Consider the following 24,377-nt stretch of genomic DNA (forward strand, 5'->3'; position numbering starts at 1 on the left):
TCATGAAGAGTCGTTTACGATTCTTCTCTTTAGAAAAAATTTAAAAAATTCACACTCTTTTGATCACATTATATTCCAGGTGACCCTCTTCCAATTTAGACAGACCCTCTTGTGGGGTTGTTATACACTGAACTAAGTTTTAATTTATGCATGGGTTTTTCTTTTCGGATCAAAATATATATATATATCTAGGCCTTTGCCATGAGATATATGCTTCTTTGACTCTACTCCAGTGTCCCTTGTCGACTTTGCGTTACTCACCCTTGTTCGCCATGATATTAATTTAATTACTTTGCTTTGTAAATGTTTAAACAGGGACTGACTGTTTCAATTTATTTAAGTTTCATTGATGAGATTGATTCAAAAATTAAAAATAATAATAATAATTAATATAATTACAATTAAAAAAATTATAATATAATAAAAAAATTAAAAAATTATTAAATAAATTTTTTTAAAATTAACATTTAAATTTAAATAATAATATAATAAATTTAATTACATCAAGTGCGAGAAAATTCAAATATACCTTTAGTTTAATAGGGAGAAACCGATAAATGGAGGGCTGAAACGTGTTTGTGATCATTCTGTGTCATCATTATTAAAACAGCTGGAAGTCTGTTTCTTTAAAATTTTTGGGTAACTTTTCTCTGAAAAAATCTTTCGTGATGATTCCGGCATTGCTATATTTGCTCAACAGTCAACGTTCAAAATCTTATTTAATGATGACGTACAGATTCTTTACTTCCTGTTCGTTTCACACAGCTTTCTTTCTACCGACTTGTCAAACATAAAATTTTACGGGCAGGAAATTATTTCATTTTAAGTTCAAACATTTAAAAAGAAATTTATATTAAATTTATAAATTACTCACAAAAAATATTACTAACAACAGAAATCAAATTTAAATATAACTAATCCTCAACAAATTTGTTAGTCATCGTATCGGTTAAAGAATAATTTATTTCTGAAACCATATGTTTTTCAATGAATTTGTGGTCTATATATATATATATATATATATAAATAGACAGTCAAGGAGATGGACCTTCCATTCATTTCGAGGGCCAAGTCAGTTGAAAGCATCCATTGATCATGCGCATAAAGTATACATAAAGACATTTCATAATAATGCAAAAGGTAAATTCAATTATTCATACTTTAAAAATGATTGCATAATTTTTCATTTAGCACATAAATCCAAGCTGTCATTGTCACAGAAGCTTTAAAACTAATTCTTATCTTTTTGGAAACAATTTGGCCTCTGTAAAAAACTAGTAGTATAGTTCCAAAGTTTTTAACTCAGTTAAAAGTGCTTGAAAGATTATCAAATTTGATTTTAAATTAAATTATTTTTTTATTTTTTATTTATATTAAAATTTTGTTTTTTTAATATAATAATTAAAATTTTTTATTTTAAATTAAATTATTTTTTATTTATATTAAAATTTTATCATCTAAATATAATAATTAAAAAAAAAAACTAAGTAATACAGGAAAACAGATTCCATGGCTAAAATTGAACTCGAAATAAGCATTGCCATTCAACAATCATTGCTACCCCCGAAGGATGACCTGTCCACAACTAACAGCCTATATCTAACAGTCTTGACTTAGTAGTTTTGAAATTTTTAAATCTCAAGTCTTATTACTTGTGAATTTAATCTAATTTTATGTTAAATTCATGTTAATATTGGTTGATTTTTTCATTTAATTTTTGATAATTTCAAATATCAAAAACATTTCGGTTCTCTGTATGTATAAAGGTTTATAAATGATTCATACATAGACGAGAAGTACACAATAGGAAAATTTGCATTAGCATTGGATCTTGAATTTTCTTGGTGCTGGGACAACACATCTTATGTCACATGAATCTACATTTTTCAATGAATCACCAAAAAATGACAAAGGAAACAATATATGCCATTTTCCACTTTTACAACAAAATGTAAGAAAAAAAAGAATTCCTTCCTGTCGATCGCTGCCCCCATCATAGTCCCAAGGCAATGCCAAGATTCGTAGTTTCAGCTCAAGGACGAGAGTAGAGGGCACTTTTAAATCGTTTGAAGCATTCGAGTCAGAAGCTAGATCCTTAAAGACATCTTCCAAGTTCTCTTATTTTGCTCCAACTATATATAATTTTTCGTATGTACAATGTGAAAGCTCTGACTAACCCCTCCTACGTCATGTTTTCTAAGGCCTGTAATTATGGAATCAATAAATGAAGGATAAGAACATAACAAATTCTGATAATCTTTAGTTTGGAAGAGGCCACGGTATATAAACGAGGAACCCAAGCATCGTCCATAATTCAGAAAACTAGTTAATGCTTCATTGAAATTAGGAGCTTACAGTTGAACGTCGAATCTGAAGAAGAATGAATGAGGTGAAGTACAAACACAATGAAATGGCTACTCCAGCTATGAAATTATATAGCAGCCGTCGGTTGTCTTTTGTGGGTATGAAAACTGACTTAAGTGTATTTGTTAATTCAAACAGGCGATGAGATATCTGCAGAAGGAAAGGTAAGATGGCAGGAAAATGAACAAAATGAATACAGCCAATCAGTTGACAAAATATAAAAGAGTGGAGAATATTTTGCTTACCAAGATATAAATGGCAGTTGTGAGCATGAAGTTGAGCAGGGGATATTCTGGGATGAAAGAAAGAAGCCACTTGGGTTGTCCATTAGGCATGTCTGATCTGCATGTAGGAAATGAAATTATAAGAATCTTATAGACCTTTAAATTTGTTACTCTTGCACAGCTTCAGTGCTTTGTAGAATCATCAAGCTTAAAAGGGACATAGACAGAACTGGATAAGATTGAAGGTTAAGCTATTTCACTACCAGGCTATTTTATAAACATCAGTTTTGAGGAAAAATTAAAAATAGAAAAGTTTAATTGGTTGACAAACCTCAACCAGATATGAAATTGAGAAATATAAGTCTCCAGAGTAATCTTGCCAAGCCACCTAGGTAGCACAAAAATGTAACATAATTAGAGCAAGTGCAAAATAGCTCCAAAGACTCCTCAAAAAGTAATCAGGAGAGCACAATTAATGAATTAGTTATAGTCCAGAAACATACGCAGTAACTTCGAAGCTGTTGAGTACAATTCCGCAAGCAAATATAGACACTAGAATCACAAGAAACCAGAGATGATAGTCAGATCCTGGAAATTGAACTAAAGTGATTTGTTTTACAAGATATTCCATGTGCCTTCACATAAAGTTCCTCGAGTGTTCTAAGTAAACTAGGAAAAGAAATCCTTAATACGCACGTTATGGGGATCCAAGATGTGTAGGGATGGTATTTGTTGTAAGTAACCTTGTCCATCTTGTAAATACATTCATACCACATATATCCAACCTGAAGAATTTAAGAAAATACATAAAGCATCCATCAAAAACCAATGAGCATAAATGTAAAATAGTTATCAAAAGATCAGCCAACTTACAAATACAGAAACTGCAACAATGCTTGCTTTGATTGAGAATTTTCTCTTGGTTTGACATTCCTCCAATTTTTCCATCCATTTCTCAACCTAAGAGTTAAAACATTTCAAAGAGATTGTTGCGCACCAAGGGAACAAGACTTTCTGGAGACTAAAAAATTTAACTTACATTGGGATGATAGTAGGCATATATCATTCGAATTATCCATATATAGCGTGATCAAGGCCAGATCTAAACTGCCACTCATGCAGTTGAGGGAGATCAGGTTTTGCAGGATCAGTGTACCCTGCATTTGAAGGGACAAAAAAGGTGATATAGGCAAACAGCTATAACACATCCAAGCCAAGAAGAATGAACTTGCTTTGAGATAGATATGAAAATAAAAGTCAACAGGGTTTATTCACATGTGAGGTATGCATACTTGAAAGCAAGACAATCAAGGAAGCAGAATATAAGGAAATGAACTTTCTAACCAGTAAATTACTGGTAAGTTTATAAATTAAATAAAAGTAGAAGGAAGTAGGTATGTTGCTAACCTAATAGGAAAGCTAATGGACTCCAGAATATTTCAAAAACTCCAGGAATTTCCCAAATAACTATAACAATGAGAAAGCATGCAAGAATTTTCACAGCCATCACTGATGGTATCTCAATTATACTTGTTGAAAATCCCAAGAGCTCCATACACCATTAGGATGAAGAGCGTGTGCATTGGGCAGATGTAGTAAAGCATATAGTCATTGTTGAGAACAATGCAGCAAAATGCCACAAAGAAGTTTAGTCGCCACATCATCTATATTAAATTGAAGTTATACAAGTACCTCAGTTTTATCGATATGTATAAAAATATAAAGAACTACATAACTGGAATGCTGATATGGCATTACAGCCCAGAGAGAGAATATCACCTGGGTGAAACGTGCTAGGCTAAAGTCCTTTCTAATATAATAGTACGAGAAGTTGCCAAATCCAGTCATCCAAACATATGCAGCAATGAAAATGCGTATTGCATTATTTATCTCTGTTGCAGCAAAGTAATGGTACATCAGAAATAGGACCTGTAAAAGCAAAAAAGACATGTAAGAATAGCTGACAAAACTCCTAAAAACTTTTTAGTGCAGAAGAAATAGTCAATAGATAGCATGGATCCCATGGACCTGCAAACACAAGCAATCTCATGAATCTGGCATAGATATAAATTTGCCTGTGTGAACAACAGCACAGATCTAAAGAGTGAATACTCATATCAGATAGCATTTCATATGATAGTTTCACAATCTATGGGGAAATGTTGTTATCAATATTACAATAAATTAACAAGAATAAAATAGAAAACGAGTCAAATGAACAAATGTCAAGATTAAAAAAATACAAAAACCATTATTAAATCATAATTTAGGTAGCTATGACCAAATGGAAAATGGTATTTTCGGAAGACAAATATCACAACCTTCTCCGGCATTTAAATAAAATTGACATATTGAGGAAAGTAAACACAAAAAAAATCAGAAAATATAATCTAAATACCTCCTTTTTAAAATTAGGTGTTTGTAAGGTGTCTAAGCTCATGTAGTTGCTCCTTAACAGGTTAAAAGTCTAACAATAAACACTCACCTGCATCCATCCTTTCCATTCTTCAGTCTGATGTCTACTGAGGTATTGGATGGCCTTTCCAGAGAATGCTGATTTGTCATTATGTTTCGTCAAAGAAGTCATTGCTGAATCTATAATGAGAAGAGCATAGAGGAAGAGGAAAAGGTCACGGTTGTATTTCTGTCCAAGGAAGACACATAAGGATTAATACCAAAAAAAAAAAAAAACCTATAGTATTCATCCACATGGAAAAACAAAGCACTAACCTTAAGCTAGCATCAATTTGCAAATATATAGCTACTTTAAACCATTAAAGAGGGAAAAACTTAGCCATAAAAAATTTACAATTACAAGAGAAGAAAATATTTTCAGGCAATGTATGTGATTCCTTTATATTGAACTATTAGTGAATGATATAGTCATCAGAAACTGCTTATTAAAGAAAGATTAAATATCCTCCCAAACTAGAGGACACAAGGAAGGATTCAAGTACAAAGGGAAGAAAAAGGGTTATTTATACCAAAAAAATTCACCTAAAAGGTAAATAAGGAAAAAAAAAACCAATGACCTCCAAGGGAAATGGAATGAAAAATTAACTTGAAGAGTTTACTACAAGACTAGTGAACCCAAATTAAAGCTTCTTTCTGTCATTTTTAAGGGGAACGGAATTAAGAAGGAACAAGATAGACATAGATAAAATAATGTACCAACATAACCAGAAAGCACAAAAGAACAATGGTTATATATACAAATGAAAATCATGACCCTATTAGGAATGCAGATGCAACAGTCTGCTTGTGTAACTTTTCCAAAAAAAATCACAAAAAGCATGAATTACAGTCAATAACACAAACAAGTATAACAGCACCTTGGTAGATTCTTCTAATAAATTTGTGCGGTCGCATATGTAGAAGTACACCAGAATAGCCCCAAACTCAGCCCTGCATTAGATTGCATAGTTAAAAATAAGATGAAACAGAAAGCTGCTTAAAAGTGTATTTCTGTGTACAACTAACATTGCTCTCAAAATTGCTCAATTTTCAAGCAGGAAAGAGTCTTCCATAGTCAAAAACCTGGAAAATCATAAGAAGGAAATGATAAGATGAGTTTAAAGAGTACAATCATGGAAAACACCATAACTACACTGACACTTAAAGAATGCAACCTAATTAAGTTCGTTTTGAGGGAGGAACTATGGAATTTAGCAGATGCTGATCTTGTGAGACCTCCCTCAAGCAAAACAGCCTGGTCATTTTCTTTAATTGTCTCCTCTCCTAATTCAACCAGATTTTTGTCTGAATGGCTGCAAAATGCAACTCAATCATCAGCATCAGCAAATATTGAAGTCAATAACTCCAAAGAATGGTGATGTAAACCCAATAAAATTTGTGCACCCATGTTAACTTAAAAAAATCATTTGTTACACTTTAGAATGAGATGCAGATTTCTTGTATTCTAGGAACTCTGAATATATCCAAGCAATGAAAACTGGGACAACTCCTAGGAGAAAAGACACCTGCAGCATAATAAAAAGGCTTTATTATGTATTTCAGGAAAACCGAGTTTGTTGTTTGTACAAGAAAACGAAATAACCAGAAAAGTGCAAAGAAAGACCAAACATTACATACATAAGAACAAGTGACGTCATTATTTAAAGCTAGATTAGTAGAGTGAGATATACACTATAGGCATGGTCAAAGAACTTTAAAAGAAGAAAAATGAAACCCCGATTGCATGTAGATGTTGAATGAATTAAAATGCCATTTCCACTTAACAAGATATGCGAATAAGTTCGTTTCATCAATATAAAGTAAAACTTCAAAAAATTTTCCAATACCATTCACAGTAGATTCCATGCATTACGAAAAATAATTTTTCTTACAATTAACCATAATTCGGTAGAATCTATAGACCGTCACTAAGCTAACGAGTCCAATCTCTTCACTCATCAAACCAAGCTACCCACTTATGTAAATCTAATTACCATAAAACTTCTTAAAGTCTTAGAAGAAAAAAGAAATTTCACTAATTCAAAGTTGGAAAATAAAAGCAACCTCAGAAGTACCATCATTCTTATTGTGCCTGCCTATAATCTAAAAAGGAAAAAAAATCATTTGCTGCAAAAATTCATGAGATACGCATAAGCTTTCAAACTCAATAAAAGATTTCAAAAACGAAATAACAGAATCCAAAATTAGTACATAGAAATCACAAATTCATTACTTGAAAAAATTACTAGAAATATTTTCAGCTCAAAAATGACATTGTCTAAATTCAATCAAATTACAAAATCTCAAAACTAAATCTAAACTTAACCAAAAAAAATTTTTTTTGAATCAATAAAATTCAAATTCAAATTCAAAACCATACCTGTCCAGGCGTAATTGGCCCAGAAACCACCATTTCTTTTATGTATCAAACAATAACCTCCTTCAACTGTAAAAATTGCAACAGAACCGAATCAAATCAAACCTACAAAAAGTAAAATCAAAATTGAGAGTGAAAAAAAGAAGAAGAAAGCAACGGTTACCAAAGAAAGAGAAAAACAATGCGTAGAATAGAGAGAGAGATGGTGTTGTGCTAGAACATGCTCATAAATACAACGCCCCTAAAACAACAAATTTGTTTTTAATAATAATAATTATTATTAATAAAGCCGAACTGAAGATTCGGAAACAACGGGAGATTAAAGAGAAGGAAATCTATTAGCAGTTTGCTTGAATAATAGAGAAAAAGTTTCAGATATAACGTCGTTTGCACGCACACACTCTCTCTCTCTCTCTAGCAAACGGTTGTTGTTGCCGCAGTACTGCTGTTTGGTTGGGTTTTCTTGTTGCTGTTTTGCTTTCAGTTCCAGGCGTTTGGCTGTTATGCGAGAAAGATCGGAAAAATCAGAAATACAAATTATTCCAAAACAGTATATATATATATATATATATATATATATATATTTAAAACGATGTAATGTTTAATAGATCGAATGTTTAATTATAGTATTATCTATTTTCAAAAAAAAAAGTTTAATTATATTTTATTTTATAATACTATTAATTCAAGTAAATAACTATTATTATTTTTGTAATTAGGAAAGAATAATCGTAAAAAGTAGGAATTAATTACCATTATCTTGCTAATTAATTAAGTGTTTAAAGGATATTTTGGGGTTTAAGTTAAAAGTTTAAGAATAAAATTATAAAAAAAAAAAACAAATAAAGGCTGCAATCAATCACTAAACTTAAAAAAATTCGATTCGATGACCGATCGTTATTGATCTCACTGCGTCAGAAATCAATTTGAATTAAAAACTACGAATCATCATTAAAAACGATGGCAATTGGACTTTCAGTCTAGCCTTTCACCGAAAGTCCAATTGCATCCAAATGTAGCCTGAATTCCAATTTTCAACAGTCCATCATAAATACTTTTGATTTGCACAATTGCCCACTATTTATTGCAATGTGCATCAATTTATGGAAACGTTCTCATGTTTCTCTGTGGAAGAAATGGTGGGAACAAAATGGCAAACGTATTTTCCATTGGCTGCATGCAAAAGTGCAGATTAAGGAATTTTTTTTTACCAATAATTTGATCAAGATGAGTGATTTTTTGCTTGCTTTACAATGGGCAAACTGGTTAATAATTGTATCTTGTTTTAATATTGGTTTAGGTAATTAAGAATGTCAAGATTTGGTAAAGCTATAATGGACAATCTAACTAAAAAGAAACTAATGAAATACTAAAAACAGCCCCTCGGGATTCTGCCGTATGGTTTTCTGAACCAAAACCCAAATTCTCTCCGCTCACTCTGTACTGCTAAATATAAAAGCTAAATATAAAAAGTTCTGCCCCTTCTTATGTTTAGGTGCCAATTTAGGCCTAGTTGCAGGCTGAAAATGATGGAAGGACCTCGATACATGGAGAACTGAAGTTTAGAGAGTGTCATAAATGGTTCCGTGATGGATCATCAAATCTGGACATTATCTAAGAGAATTGATCTTTGCATTTCAGTTGCTAGTGCATTGAATTACTTGCATTCTGGTTATGATTTCCCCATTGTGCATTGTGATTTGAAGCCTTCAAAATATACTTCCGGATGGAGATTGGGGTCGCACATGTTAGTGACTTTGGAACAGCTCGTATGCTGGATGTCAATCTCCATTATGGAAGTATCCTTTCCTCATCATCAATATTCGAAGACATTACAGGCAAATTGGCACCGGGTAATCTTCATTTACTACAACTTATTAAAGCACGTTTCCATATCTCTATATGCCAGAAAATTTTCCAATCTTGCAATATTTTCAATATGCATCTTGAGAAAAGATTGTTTTAACAATTATGATCTCCTGCGTTGCATGTAGTCTAGTTTGAACTATTCAAACCAACACTGGAATTCCTTCATAACTTTGAACAGATCAAGTGATATTATAATGATCATGCTTAAACAATTACATGATTATGCAATTTCATTTGCATTGATAAATGACAGTGTCTAAGTTTCGCATGAACGTTATCAGATTTTAAAGCCAAAACTTCTTAAACATTACTCTGCTCTCATTCAGAATTGGCATACATGAGGAATGTCACAACTCCTAACAAAACAAAGACCAACTGGACTTATGGAAGAGGATTGACAGCCAGTCAGTTTGCATCAACTAGTTGAGAAATCCCTTGCTAGTGGAACCAAAGGGGTCCTTCCAGTTTGGGACCCTGTGCTAACTTTGAATGTTTCAAATGAACAAATGGAAGAAGTGGAAGAACTCCTAGCCTTGTTTTGTATCTCCCCTAATCCTGAGGACAGACCCAACGTGAACCAGGTTTTGTCTTTCCTTAAGAAGCTAAAAGCAAAATACCATGACAATGAGGCCATAACCTCATAAAGAATACAGCACCCTGCTGTCTTGGAAGAGCATAACTGCAGACTCCATTGCATTCTAATGTATTGGTAGTATTCAATTATGTTTATCTTGTTGGTATATAATAAATTCTGATGATGAACAGTTTAAATTTCCTCAATGTCAAACTGATCTTTCAGTTCTTTTATTTTGTAAAACTGCCAACTATACAAGTAAGTTAACTCTTCACCGGCGAGAAATGAAAAGGATTGCATCTTTGTTTCTGTATTTTTTCTTCAGGTGATTAATCAATCAAAATTATCTATCAGCAAGTCCAAACAAATATACTAGTGAAACTGATAATATTTTCAATTGCCCAAAAAAAAAGTATTCTTTTACAGACCAATTACTCGGCTTCTCCTCTTACAAGCTGACATGAAATGGTGGTATGCAAACGCTTCAAGCTTATAGCCTATGAAAAAAAAAGTAAAAGAATAGACCAAAAAGATGAAAATCCATTCAATTAGAATCCTGGTTTTGTCTCAATCTTTAGGTGGGTCAATCTTTAAAAACTCATCTATAACAGAAGGAAACTCCAGGCTTTCAAACCCAGAGTCATCTCCACTCTCAAAAGCAGCCTTACCCATAAGCAAGAAAGCCAGCCTCAACGGCTCACTACCATTCCTCAAAAAGTATCTAATCCAACCTTCCATTCTTTCCACTTCCTTCTCACACTTTGGCCCTTTAACCCCAACAATCTTCTCATAAAATCCACACTCACATCCACAAGAATTCCCTCCACGAACAACAGCCTTCTGCTTCTCTCTTTTCTGGGTTTCTTCACGATTATCAGATAAACCCAACAGTTGCATCAAATATTCGATATCATCAATGTCTTTGCTTATTGTGGGGGGATCTTGGGGGTTTATCTGAGGTTGGGTTTGATGTGTTGGAAGGAATGGTGGTGAAGAAGAGAGGAAAGCTTCTGGGGGTTCACTGTCTTGGACAGTGTTGTTTACGCTGATGTTGGTAGGGTGGGTTAAGTGTAGGTAAAGTGGTGTGCCTAAAGATTGTGTTGGTGTAGGGTTAGTTTCTGGAACTTGGGATGCAGTGGAACTGGATTGTCCTGAATCTGGTTGGTTTTCTAGTTTCAATCTTTTTTCAACCTGAGGAAGGAAAAGAAAGTCAGGAATCAGGATTAAAATATAAAGACATGCACATATTTGTATGTAGGCATCCACGATTGAGTACCTGTTTGAGAGAGGAGAAGAAATTGCAGTGTAAAGACGGCGGTCGCATTTTGCAAGACTTTTTTTTTTTTTGCCAGATGCACAGTTTGGTTTAGTTACCCTGGCTCTGGCCTAGGCGGATTTGGCCTTTTAAGGCTCAGATTTACATTGTATGATTATTATTGGTAGGTGATGGGGATTTAAGCGGGGGATTGCTAGAATAAAAATTGAAATACCACATTCATAATTTTTTTCATAATTATTTTAATACAAATACCATATAAGGGTAAAAATAATATTATTTTAATATTTTCAATTAAAATAAAAATTCTCATCCAAATAGGATTCTAATTAGTACGGCTTGTTACATGGATAAATAGCCAGCCCCTCGGACTTTCAATTTCATCATCAAAACGTTTGTTCCAAGTAATCGATTTAAGGCAAAGAAGTAGTGTACACTTGGTTTTCGGATATTATTGAAAAAGTTTCACCATGCCTGATTCGGGGAGCAACTCGGTACCACCGTCCCCACCGCGGCCAGACAACTGTAAGACCAGCTTTGTATTCAAAGTAGAAATAAGAAACAGACGGTGTCCGTCAAACGTCTAGAGTTTCTGGTTTACGTACTGCAACTTTGGAGCAAGTCCAGCACTCGTGCAAGTCTTCCTGTCATCTCAAAGAACTCGTAACTAGAAAAGTCATCTATGGGAAATAAGTACAAAGGGAGTTGGTTCGTCAAGTGGCGAAGTTAGTTTCTGATGGTGGTCGCTGCCGCAATATTGGTGGGTGCACTGTGGTTAATGTGGTGGTGGAAATCGGCACGGTTGAGTAGACGGAGGATGAACTTTGTGCTATTTGCTTGGAGAGTCTCACCGTGGGTAGCAAAAAAAAACCATTCCGTTCTGCTTGTATCACGAACTTAAAGAAGAATCATGAATCTCTCATAAAACATAATAAGAGGATCATTACAGTATAAAAAGATTCATATTATTTTTTTATTGTGAAATATTTTTTGTAAGATAAAATCGTGAGCTTAAAGGATTAGAGCAGATAATACCTCACAAAAATATAAATCGTAGCGATTAAATTAATCTGAAACGTCAGATGAGTGAATGCTCGAATCTCAAAATCACATGGATCAAAACTTAAATCTCAACTCGTAACAAGTGATATTAAAATTAAATATCGAAACTTAAATCTCAACTCATGACAAGTAGTATTAGAATTAAATAAAATAATCAACTTTCGTGACGAGAGTGTCACGACAGTCTACCATCAAAACTGTCTTCTCCGATGGCTGCAACAAAAGCAAGACTGTCCTCTCTGCCGCCTCCCTTTGCCAAGATTTGATTCAGTTGATTGTTAATTTCCATTAATTAGGCTCTGTATATCATTCACTTCCATTTTATTCAAGACGATGTTTTTTCTTGTGCAAATCTGGTATAGTTTTTCGAGCATCTTATCAAAGATTGGAATGCTAGTAAATTAATCCTCTAGACCAATTTCAAGCATCAGTTATCAAGTCAGAATCAAACCTAGGGTATATATTGTCTATGCCAATTTGCAATTCCTTTTCAATTGTTTTCACATTGTCATTCTTGTTAGCAGTTTTATGAGTCAACATGGTATTAGTAAAACAATTGTATTTCTGTTTCAAAATCTGCAACCAAGTTCGGCTGTGCATGCCATTAGTTGATAAATACGTCTAAATTCCGGGATGCATGTTTGCAATTTAGTGATGGTATTAGAAAGCTATTCAAAATTTATAAGTGATTCGTTTGAGATTGATAAGATATTATTTGATGAACAAAAAAAATTTACAAAAAAAAATTTTAAAAAGAAAAAAATTTTAATAGATAATTTAATATGTTTATAAATAAATAGTCTTTAAGTTAAACATAAGAAAAAATGCAAAAAAATTGTAGAGTTTTACAGATAAATGCCTCATAAGACTATTAATATTTACACCTTATAAGTGTATATGTTTGAATAAACTAGAAGAGATTAAGATGATCCATATAAGTAAGGTATATAGGTGCGCATAGATATATATTTGTTTGAATTGAGAATACTATATAAGATTAAAAAAGATTGAGAGGGCTTATGAGTATTAATAGTAATTAAGATTGATTTTATGTATATTTGTAATTATCTATAACTAGTGGATCATTTTTTTCATTTGTAGACGTAGATCGATTGGATCGAATTACATTAAATTATTGTCTCTTATGTGATTGATTGATTAATTGTTTGATTTTACTTTCATTGGTGTAATTGGATTAAAGGCTTTTAGCCTAACAAGTGGTATCAAAATTGAAGATTTGAGACATGGGAATAAGTAAATCAAAAGGAATTCGATTCAAAAAAATAGTTTGAGTTCGTATTTTGAAAATTGATTTACATGAAAGGTGAAGACACATAAAAGAAGATAATTATGAAACTTTCATTACAGGTGAAGCTAAGCATGTCTAGTAAGAAGATTTATGATTTAAAGGAATTTGAGTTAAGGTAAAAATTGTTGGAAATAGTGACTTAAATTTCATAAGTGATTTATTTAAAATTGATAAGATATTATTTGGTAAACAAAAAAAGTTATAGAAAAAGAATTCAAAGAGGAAATAAATTCTTAATAGATAAGTTAATATGTTTATAAATAGCTGAAGTCTTTATAGGATTAAATATAAGAAGAAGATATAAGAAAGTTATAAGATTTTATAAGATAAATATCCCATAAGACTATTAGAGATTCACAAAGATTCATGTTTTATGGATATGTATATTTAAATGTTTGTAAGTAGATTAAAGGAGACTGAAAATGTTCACATATGTATGATCTATATGGTGTATATAGGTATGCGTTTGTTTGAACTGAAAATATTCTATAATACTAAAAGAGATGAGAGGGTTTATGAGTATTAATTGTGAATGTTTTATTTATGTTTGTTTGGAATTTTTTATAATTAATAAATTTTTTTTTCACTCATGAATGTAAGTCAATTGAATCGAACTACATTTTTTATGTAATTAATTAATTATTTAATTTTACTTTCGATGACTTAACTGAACGAAGACTTTTTGCCTAACATGTTTGTGCTCGTGTGCTTCACCTTTTTCACACTTTCTTTTTGAAACAAATGAAGATGAATAGTTGAAGCTTTACAGAGGAGGGTGGGCAAACAATTTGCACTTTGAGCACACACAATTCACAACATGCTCTCATTCATTGATTTGCAACAAATTTACACCACACCAACAAAGAAAACATAAAAGACAAATCAATCTCACTCTCTCACTTTCCGGGAACAAAGTTAGTGGCATAAGCCCAGGCATTGTTGTTGACAGGGTCAGCAAGGTGGTCAGCCAAGTTCTCCAATGGTCCCTTTCCGGTCACGATGGCTTGGACGAAGAATCCGAACATGGAGAACATAGCCAATCTGCCGTTCTTGATCTCCTTGACCTTCAGCTCAGCGAATGACTCTGGGTCATCAGCAAGACCCAATGGGTCAAAGCTACCACCTGGGTACAACGGGTCAGTCACCTCGCCAAGTGGCCCACCAGCAATGCGGTAACCCTCAACAGCTCCCATCAAGATAACTTGGCAAGCCCAAATAGCCAAAATGCTTTGAGCATGGATCAAGCTTGGGTTGCCCAAGTAGTCAAGTCCACCCTTGCTGAAGATCTGAGATCCGGCCTTGAACCACACGGCCTCACCGAACTTGACTCCATACCTTGCCAAAAGCTCAGGGAAAACACATCCAAGAGCTCCCAACATGGCCCATCTGCAGTGGATAACTTCGAGGTCACGGTTCCTGGCAAAGGTCTCTGGATCAGCAGAGAGTCCAGCAGTGTCCCAACCGTAGTCACCAGGGAACTCTCCGGTCAAGTAGGATGGAGGCTCACCAGAGAGTGGACCCAAGTACAAAACTCTGTCCGGACCATACCATGGGCTTCCAGTGGCAGCAGGCTTGGTGGCTTTCCTCATGGTAACACGGCCCATGCGCTGGATTTCAGGGATGGAAGGAGAGAACTTCACAGCCTTTCCAGCGAGTGATGGGGAAGAGAGAGCCAATGTTGCAGCTGCCATTGTATAATTGAATGTGATATACTGTGAAAGGAACTTCTTGTGAAGAGAAGAGAGGCTGAGCGGTGGTGTGGTAGTTGAGCTTGGTCGTGGGGGTATTAATAATTTTTCCAAGGAAAGGGTCCTTATCTTAAGCTATCTATATCTGAATTCCTATTGGTTTGTAACATCTATATCTGAATTCCTATTGGTTTGGAAGTTTGATTTCCTATGTCTACTTCGCATTCCCAACTCCACTTATCAGCGTTGGATAGTTTTGGCGAACCTGATGTATCAAAAATCTCCAGCAATTTTAAGTGTTCTTTGTTCCTCCAATGAGATTTTGCCACTTGTAATATCGGATATCTCCCCATATCTGTTCTGAACAGACAAGTGTTCTTTGTACTTTTCCCAATCAGATGCAGAACCACTTGCATTGCATTGCTGAGTGTATGCTGGAACTGACGATTCTTTGTTTTTGAGTGTTTGACATCTATAATATTATGAGCTATTACAAATTATAAAAAATATTTAAATTTTAAATATAAATATGGTACATGTAATATATGTGTTATATGTAATATAATATAATTAATTTGTATATAATTAATTTATTTAAATATGATACGAATAAATACGAATAATAATATAAATATATATGATTAGATACAATTAATATGTATATATACAAATAAATGCGATAAATACGAATATATACAAAAATATGATTAAAATAATAAATAATAATAAAAAATTCATTATTTATAATTTAATAAATTTAACATATTAATAATATAAAAAAATACTTACATATTAAAAAATTAAAAAATTTAATATTCATTTAATATATATTTAATAGATATTTAAATTTTAATTTAATTATATAACTATATTAATTTTTAGTATCAAATTTAAAATGATAAATTATTAAAGATTAAAGAATAAAATAATAATGTATAAGATTAATATTAATATTTATATTGTATTTATATTATTAATATAAAAAAATAATTTTATAATAATTATTAAATAAGTATCATAATTAAATGTTTAAAATAATTTTATATGAAATTAAATAGCTAATTAAGTATTATAATTAAAAAATTAAAAATCAAAATAATCTTTATATGTTTATATTAAATTAAAATAAATATAAAAAATGTATTAAATGTATCACATATATTAAACGTGTACTCGTATTATAAGATTAAATTAAACATATTATTAATATAATGTCATACATTTAAATGAGTCAATATATATTTGATGTAAATTGTATTATATCAAAATTCGTGTATATATAAATAAATACAAAATATATTTTTTGAAATATATATAATTTTTAATATAATTTTTATATTATATCATTACATCATATATAAATTTATCAAATTTAATGCTCGGTGAGGGTTGAACTTGAGAGATGAGACATGAATTATAAACACGAGACAACATCAAAGAAGCTGCAAATTTTCAATCAAAACTGAGGTTTGAAAGCTTTTTGAACGGCTTCTTATTAAACTTTTTAAACCATGGGCTTTTCAACCACAAATTGTTTCTGTTCATACTTTATAATTAATACCATACTAGGGAAAAACCCACTCTCGTCGGCGGGTATACGAATTCTTGATAACTGCTTAGATCGATGATGATAAAAAAAAATTACATAAATGAATAAGAATTCCTCCAATAGTTTGCATCATTGAACTCTATCCCAGCCCCGCCATCACCCGAATTCCCCTCACCATCACCGTCAAGGCCATCAATGAAATGAGCCACTATGGCAAATACATGCAGAACTTTGCAAAAGAATTGTGTGTCAGGGACAACAACGTTCAACCTCTTTCATTCCAAATGGAGTGCTTGCTTCAGACAGCACAATTTCTAACGAAATTCTTTGACTTCAAGGTTAATCATCCCAAAATGGAAATGTGGACGTTAAATTTGCCACAGATGCAATACATTGTACTTCAGCTTTATGTCACCAAATGCTGGCATATTTCAAGAGCTGACATTTTAGAAAAATGTACCATAAGCACAGAATTATGTCTCAATTTTTGGCGTCTTGACTCCATGTCAGATGTCTATGAACCGTTTAATTGTTTGAAACTATAAATCATTTACCCTGCCATCATCACGAATTTGCCCTTCTATACATACTCCAATAGAGTTGGTAGGCATGTCAACTGTATACTGTAACAGATCTGTATGTCAAAACCTAGTTCTAAAAATCTAGATTGGAAGAACAATATGCCCAACAAAAAAAAGATAGATTGTTCTGTTCTCAACCAAAACAAGTTGCAATCAGCTTAGCAGGGGAGTATCAAATAAAAAAACTAGATTAGAAAGATCAGCCATTTCAATGCATTTAGCTTAAGACAACCAACTGCAAGATTGAAGGCCCAAGGGAAAATTGAATCTCCAAGAAATAAGTCATAATCAATTAAGCCAATGTCTACTTGTCATCTTCATAAATAATTAAATATATTAGCTGAAATTACATACACAGTACCTTATGCAAGGAAACATTATCTTCCAAAGCAGGGTTTTTAGTCATGCTCCATCACCATGGTTATGGGTAACAATCTTTCAAGCACAGAAACAAAAACATGAGGAGAATCCACAAATACCCACTCAACATAATATACAAACTTCAATCCTTACTGAGTTGAGACAAATTTTATTTTCAACAGGTTACGTTTCTAAAACTGTTAAGGATTGAAGGTTGAAGGTTAATATTCCACTGCCTTGCATAATCTGTGGAATTGTTACTGCAAGATTACTAAAAAAGTAAAAATTGATTGAGCAACTGTTGTGCTATCTATCAGATTTATAGAGTCCAAGCAAATAGGTGCTCCATCCTTTGTCATTTGAACAGGACAGTCAAGAACATCTACACCATCTTCAATCGCTTTTGAGATGACCAAAAGGTTCACTGCAGCATGCCAACGAAACAAAATAGGTTATGATAAAACGATTGTTGGTGCCTTAAAAACACACAATCTCGTGACTGTTACCACTAACTCTCAGCAAGAAAAATAAGATCTTTCGATCTGAAGCATTGTATAATGACATGCCTTGTTTTGAAGCACTATTGCTTAGGTGAGCAAAGTAATCTGCAATATGAAACAAAAGTTTGTTTCTCAACAAAAATGGTTGTTATCAATTAGACACAATAGATAATTGAATCTAGTAAAAATAAGTTCTTTTCAACAAATATAAACTAAAACTTCAAAAACTTTTCCAATACCATCCACAGTAGATTCCATGCATTATGAAATACGAACACAAATATTATTACAGTTAACTATAATTCAGCAGATTCTATGCAATGTCACTAAACTAATGAGTCAAATTAATCTCTTCACTCATCAAACCAAGCTATCCGCTAATGTAAATCTAATTACCATAAAACTTCTTAAAGTGTTAGAAGAAAAAAGAAATTTCACTAATTCAAAGTGGGAAAATAAAAGCAACCTGAGAAGTACTATCATTCTTATTGTGTCTGCCTATAATCTAAAAAGAAAAGAAAATCATTTTCTGCAAAAATTCATGAGATATGCATAAATCAATAAAAAAATCTCAATAACGAAAGAACAGAATCCAAAATTACTACATAGAAATCACAAATTCATTACTTGCAAAAACTAATAGAATATTTTCAGCTCATAATTTATGGAAACTTTCCCTTTTTACTTTTTTGTTCTTTCTCTATGGAAGAAATGGTCTTTACATCCTTGGTAGATGCCTACGAACAAATTGGCAAAGTTATTTTCCTTTGGCTGCACGCAAAAGTGCAGAATAAGGAATTTTTTGGTCTCAATCAAATGATTAAAATAAGTGGTTTTTTGCTTGCTTTATAATGGACATACTGGTTAATAGTTGTGTCTTGTTTCATGGCAGGATTTGGTCAAGGCGTAATTGTCGATCTAATAGAAAAAAAACCTTATGAAATACCAAAACCAGCCCCTTGGGCTTCTGGTATATGATTTTCTCATTTTCTGATCCAAAACCCAAATTTTCTCTGCTCACTTTGTCTAAGTGTAGAACCAAATATCCTAACTTCAGCTTTTTCTTTTGTTTTGGCGTCAATTTAGGATGAAAATGATGGGCAGGTCCTTTAGCTTAACCCCATTAGATAATCCATTTGACCTAGCTTTTAAATTTGTCTTCAAAGTAAAGATGAACTGTATAGCTCAATAGCATCGGTTTTCAAATTGAAATTTTCGAATTCAAATTTTAATGGCAACAATTATTTTTAAACGATCTCTATATAAATAGTTTGAAAGCTCTATTGACTATTTATAGAACATAAATTCATATTTAATTTAATATTTTAATTTTCAAATAAATAATCTAAAATATTATAATGTTTAAGACTGTAACAGTAAATTTTTTCTTTAGTATATTAAAAACCCAAATTTTCCTAATAGTTATTATACCTTAATAAAGGAATGGAAATTTAAAGTTTGAATCCCCTTCAATTTCTTCTTTAAACTTAATGAAATATACTATTTTAACAAATCCTTTTCTCAGTACTATATTCTACCCAGTAAAAAATGTTAATATGATCGATTGTTACATTGACTTGAAATTTTAAAGTTTATTTGGGTGATTTTTTCTTATTGTACTATATCTAAATCTCTTTCAACAAGGTATCTATTTCTAGTCAAAACCCAAACAATAAGATGTTAATTCTGATTAGGAACTCTATTAATCTCGATAAAAAAAATACTATTATGATAAGATTGGTAGTAATTAGGATTAAATGGAAATTGACTTTGCTACTTATATAAATATCCATGTCTAGACAGTAGGTGAATTCAACCATAATAATTTTGAATTAGTTCTTTATGTCAATCAACTGATTATTTTAACAGTATGAAAGGACAATAGCACATGTTCTTAGCATAATTATATTCAATTTGGTTTTGTATTGATTTTTGTATATCGGCTCATTTCAAGTTTACGTATATAAATATAGTGATTACGATTATAAATTTTTTTTTTATATTTAAAATTGTCAAAATTTGAATTTTGTTAGCTACTGAAATTAAAAATTTAAAATTCTATAAAAACAGGTCATGTGACAATTGACGATTATGATTATAAATTTTACTTGTTTATATAAATTTATATATAGAAAAAAAATTAAAGTAATAAGACTTCATCCATCTACCAAAAACTTGGAATTATTTGATGAAAACCAAATGCTATCAACATCATGCATGCCCCAGCACCTAATTAATCCCAGTCTACAATTCAAGCCGGAGGAATCTAGTACAAATGAAAGTGTAATCTGTTTGGCAATTACTTGATTCACCCGGAAAATATCTAACCTGCTTTCTTTAATTTGTAATCAAATTGAGTTGGTTAGATGATTTGACAACGACTAAAACACATAAATTATGGTCTCATTTTTTTTTCTCAAATCTATACTTATTTTGATCTAAATTCTTTACCAGAACAAGCAGTAGTACTACAATACTCTTATATTCAACTCCATTAGGGCGACCATCACCATATTTTTCAGCTGTTTATACCTCCGGAATTTGGTAACCTCAAAACTAAATAACACTTCGTTCTAGTCTTGACTGAAAATTTCGTATGTCTCTCAAGTCAAATTTAACTATGACAACTAAATAATACTTCCAAAAAAAAAAATGACAACTAAATAAAAGCCAGGTAAGACTGACACTAAATTTTTACTTATTAAAATAATCTTTTTACTAAACACAAAAAAAGGATCCAATTTCAGCGCTTACAATTTTTTTTTTTTTAATTTTCGTAAATTGCGGTTTCCTTGAAAAGAATTCCAGAGTACTCCATAACTAGCGAATTAAAGGGGTTGTTAATTAGGCGAGTTGCCATTACACCGTAATTAGGAGTAGGTTTTTGCCTTTTCAGACAGGATGACTCAGAATTAGCCGCATCTCTCATTTAGGCTATATATTTAAACATTTTCAGCACACCTTTTTCTTTTTTTTTTTTTTGTCCTGTATTTTAAGATAAATTACAAAGTCCAAAGTAAGGAGGAGAAAAAAAACAGTGTTCAATGTTATTGAAACAGAAGTCAAATTTCTTTTCATGCATGTTTATATGTATTCAACGTTGCAACCTGCTTGGAAAGGGAATGATCACGTCACTTTGGAAAGTTCAAACCGGAATTTGCTTAATATTAGCTCTTTCTCGATCAGAATTTCACATTATCTAGCGAGCTAGCTAGCTAGCTAGCTCAAAGAAACTAGGGAGGTTGATAATATTTCTCGCATTCTTCTTTGATAATTCCATCAAGGATAATGATAAACAAACATAAATGCAACTTTAATCCAGTATTACAAGTCTGCAATCCTCTTAAACCTAGGTTTTTCCTTCAAAAACAACTATGGCACTCCTCACCCTGATCTCCTATCAAAAGAAGCATTTTCCATTAAATGTATGTGGCAACTCAACCAAGTTTCAACTGCAAAGAAAAACATTTCCCACTCCCGTGCATCTAGTCCTTGATGTTAGGCCTTTGCGGATCAGTAACTGAAGAATAATTCTTAGGCTCTAGAGAAAGTTAGATGAAACTGATAATAAAGTAGTTAAATATATATATATATATATATGTATATACACACACAAGGAGTAAAAGATGTAGAAGAGACTTATGCGTCATGGTTCATGCTTAAGGAACCTGGAAGGAACCATGTCATGAAGAAGCCCATAGTCAGGCACCTGATGGTGGTGGTACTGCTGAAAAGGGCTAAAGTTTTCTGCAAACATTGAAACTGCACCAGAAGCTTGGTTATTAGTCATGTAATGAGGCATCTGCATAAATAATTCATGTTGGAAGCTTGGCCCCGCCAGTGGTGATGGTGTTAACAGTGAAGGTGGGAATAGCGCTGCTGCGCTTCCTCTCAGTGTTGTGGGAAGTGGGTGGTTGTGTTGGCCTTCATATGTTGTGATCACAATCGATGGATCCTGGAATGACCTCTCAACTCTTTTCTTGACCGTACACTTCTGAGTCGTGCACCTGTAGTAGCTTCTGCGTTGATAAATCAGAAATGCGCCTTAGATTAGAAAATCTTGCAGGCTAAAGAAGATAGCAGAGTGTTAATCAGAAATCTGAAAATCCTTGCTTTCCCAAGAAAGGCTAGTCATATATAGGGAATTAATTAAAGGAAAAAAAGTTTTAGATCTTTATTTGTAACTAGCAAAAACAATTACAGAAATCCATCAAGTTATTGACTCATCTTGGTAGTCAAAAGAAGGGGCCGAAAAGATAATGCAAGCACACTGCAGCAAACCTTATCAAGGTTCAGACATGTTTTTGTATGTAGTTTCTTGATTGTATAGAAGATAAGATTAATATTTCAATATTTGTTTGGTAGTAATTAAGAAAGAGAAAAACCAACCTTGGATAAGGGCTGTTCTTCACAGCTTTTTGTCCATATTTTCTCCATCTATAGCCATCTTCTAGATGATCAACTTCACTTTTAGTCATGAAAGCAAATCGTGGTTCTTTTTGCTTCTTCTCTCCTTTCTTTTTTGCTTTGTTCCTGTTAGATACAATAAACACAACCAGTTACACCCCCCGTGTCTAAATCCTAGAGAAATGAAGAAAATAAGAAAAACTTAGTTACCCTTTCTTAGAGCTTTCACCTCCATCTTCTGACGCTTTTGGCTGCCTATCTTTCTTACTCTTGTCTGAATCCTCTTCGCAACCAGCCTCGCTTGAGGATGAAGAAATAGAAGAATTAGGATTTGTCATAACTTCACTGGTATTATTTCCTAAATCCCCTACAACAACCTGCTGCTCGGTCGTCTGATTGCAGCCTTCGACTGAAGAAAACACTTCAGAGGATGAAGGTGACAAACCAAAGGCTTTTTCAAGTGAACCATAGTCCATGGAAGTACTGTGTAAACAATCAGTGAAGCTCATGTACGAAGGATCAACTGGTGATGATGAAACCCTATACATGTCAGTTTCACCAACACTTCGCTGATGATCATTGTGGAATGCACTTGCATGGTAGTAAAAGTCTCTAAATTCATGATCCGACATGAAGGAAGAACAAGGAAACAAAAGAATAAGAAAAAAAAAAATTTAAGGAACAGGGGAGAGAGAAAACTTAAATTTTGTGATATGGGTCTCAAAGATTTGGTTTTGGGTTTGGACTTTCAGGGTTTCATGACATCTCTTTTTATGTTGTTTGAGTTATATATACGTAAATATATACAAGTCATGATGAAGACAGAGAGAGTGAGAGAAGAGAGCCTTTAGCATTGAATAGGACTTTGGCTTCATAGCCACTTTATAAAGAAGGTTGACAAAACTCCCAATGAGACGAGCAAAAAGTGGTGTGGAAACATTTCCTGTCCATATTACTCAGTCTCATCCACCATGCCCTGACCCACATTTTTAGTCGGCCCTTAGGCCTTAGCCCCTCTTAATAAATTCTGCTCTGCCCATTTTATTCTTAAAAAATTTTCACTTTTGCGTCTATGTAAATATAAATAATAAAATTAAAACGAAATTTCTAATAAGATATAGTTGTACTATTGCGTACAATAATAGCAAAAAAGGTGAAATTAAATGACAAAAGGATGAGATAAGGTTATTTTTAGACAAAAGGAAAAAACACTACAATAAAACCTAAATGATGAGAAAAGATTACATACTTATGTTTTCTTACAAATATATATATATATATAATTACCTTAAAATTACTACATGAAGTTAGTAGGAACGAAAATTTTGTCTGCAATCCTGTGTTTTATTGATATGGTATTAAAATTTAATTTTAATAAATTTAAGTATTAAAAAATGAAATTTATGAAAATGATTTGATTTAAAAATTTTAAAATATAATGAAGTCTATGGACTATACTTATAACAGTCTCGGATTGGGAAACAATTGCTCCCCTAAAATTTCAACCTTCTTTCCCTCGTGAACAAGGAAAAATGTTTTAGAAAAAAAAGCAGGAGAGTGGATGGACTCGCTAGAAGGGAGCGTAGGCAGGCAGAGGAGAAGTCAGCGAAGACAACCTGTAACGTGTTACAGTCAGGAGATGCCTTTTTAGGAGGATGATGAAGGAGACTGAAGAAGCCGAGAGTGAAGAAGAAAAAAAAAAAAGGAAAGCAGTCAAACATTCAAACTTGGAAAAACTATTTATGGTTGTTGGAATATTAGGCTTACACGTGGCAATATTGGC

General features: G+C 32.6%; 3 protein-coding genes and 1 pseudogene across 4 annotated transcripts; all 4 read right to left on the reverse strand.

The window, feature by feature from the left end:
* Positions 1–1,797: 1,797 nt before the first annotated feature.
* On the reverse strand, positions 1,798–7,945 carry LOC111274890 (protein REDUCED WALL ACETYLATION 3-like; annotated as a pseudogene). Its single transcript, XR_016333928.1, has 17 exons — positions 7,583–7,945; positions 7,423–7,488; positions 6,477–6,568; positions 6,218–6,355; positions 6,069–6,125; positions 5,921–5,993; positions 5,074–5,232; positions 4,368–4,517; positions 3,996–4,252; positions 3,628–3,745; positions 3,462–3,548; positions 3,285–3,373; positions 3,057–3,140; positions 2,920–2,976; positions 2,610–2,706; positions 2,356–2,514; positions 1,798–2,203 (listed from the first exon to the last, which is right to left on the reverse strand). The product of XR_016333928.1 is annotated as a protein REDUCED WALL ACETYLATION 3-like (transcript).
* Positions 7,946–10,232: 2,287 nt separating this feature from the next.
* Positions 10,233–11,253, reverse strand: LOC149511300 (uncharacterized). The gene is made up of 2 exons (XM_089755623.1): positions 11,139–11,253; positions 10,233–11,053 (listed from the first exon to the last, which is right to left on the reverse strand). Exons 1-2 carry the CDS (start codon positions 11,184–11,186, stop codon positions 10,430–10,432), a joined length of 672 nt encoding a protein of 223 aa, XP_089611749.1. The 5' UTR covers positions 11,187–11,253; the 3' UTR covers positions 10,233–10,429.
* A 3,032-nt stretch (positions 11,254–14,285) lies between these two features.
* LOC111274891 (chlorophyll a-b binding protein 21, chloroplastic-like) lies at positions 14,286–15,285 on the reverse strand. The gene has a single exon (XM_089755476.1). The coding sequence runs from the start codon at positions 15,198–15,200 to the stop codon at positions 14,406–14,408; it is 795 nt and encodes a 264-aa protein (XP_089611602.1). The 5' UTR covers positions 15,201–15,285; the 3' UTR covers positions 14,286–14,405.
* Positions 15,286–21,749: 6,464 nt separating this feature from the next.
* On the reverse strand, positions 21,750–23,378 carry LOC111274892 (WRKY transcription factor 28-like). Its single transcript, XM_022859889.2, has 3 exons — positions 22,805–23,378; positions 22,577–22,720; positions 21,750–22,206 (listed from the first exon to the last, which is right to left on the reverse strand). The coding sequence occupies exons 1-3, from the start codon at positions 23,224–23,226 to the stop codon at positions 21,834–21,836; spliced, it is 939 nt and encodes a 312-aa protein (XP_022715624.1). The 5' UTR covers positions 23,227–23,378; the 3' UTR covers positions 21,750–21,833.
* Positions 23,379–24,377: the final 999 nt, after the last annotated feature.

The sequence above is a fragment of the Durio zibethinus genome, chromosome 26 (assembly GCF_047325235.1).
Source record: "Durio zibethinus cultivar Kanyao isolate XHJ-2024 chromosome 26, ASM4732523v1, whole genome shotgun sequence".
NCBI classification, from domain to species: domain Eukaryota; kingdom Viridiplantae; phylum Streptophyta; class Magnoliopsida; order Malvales; family Malvaceae; genus Durio; species Durio zibethinus.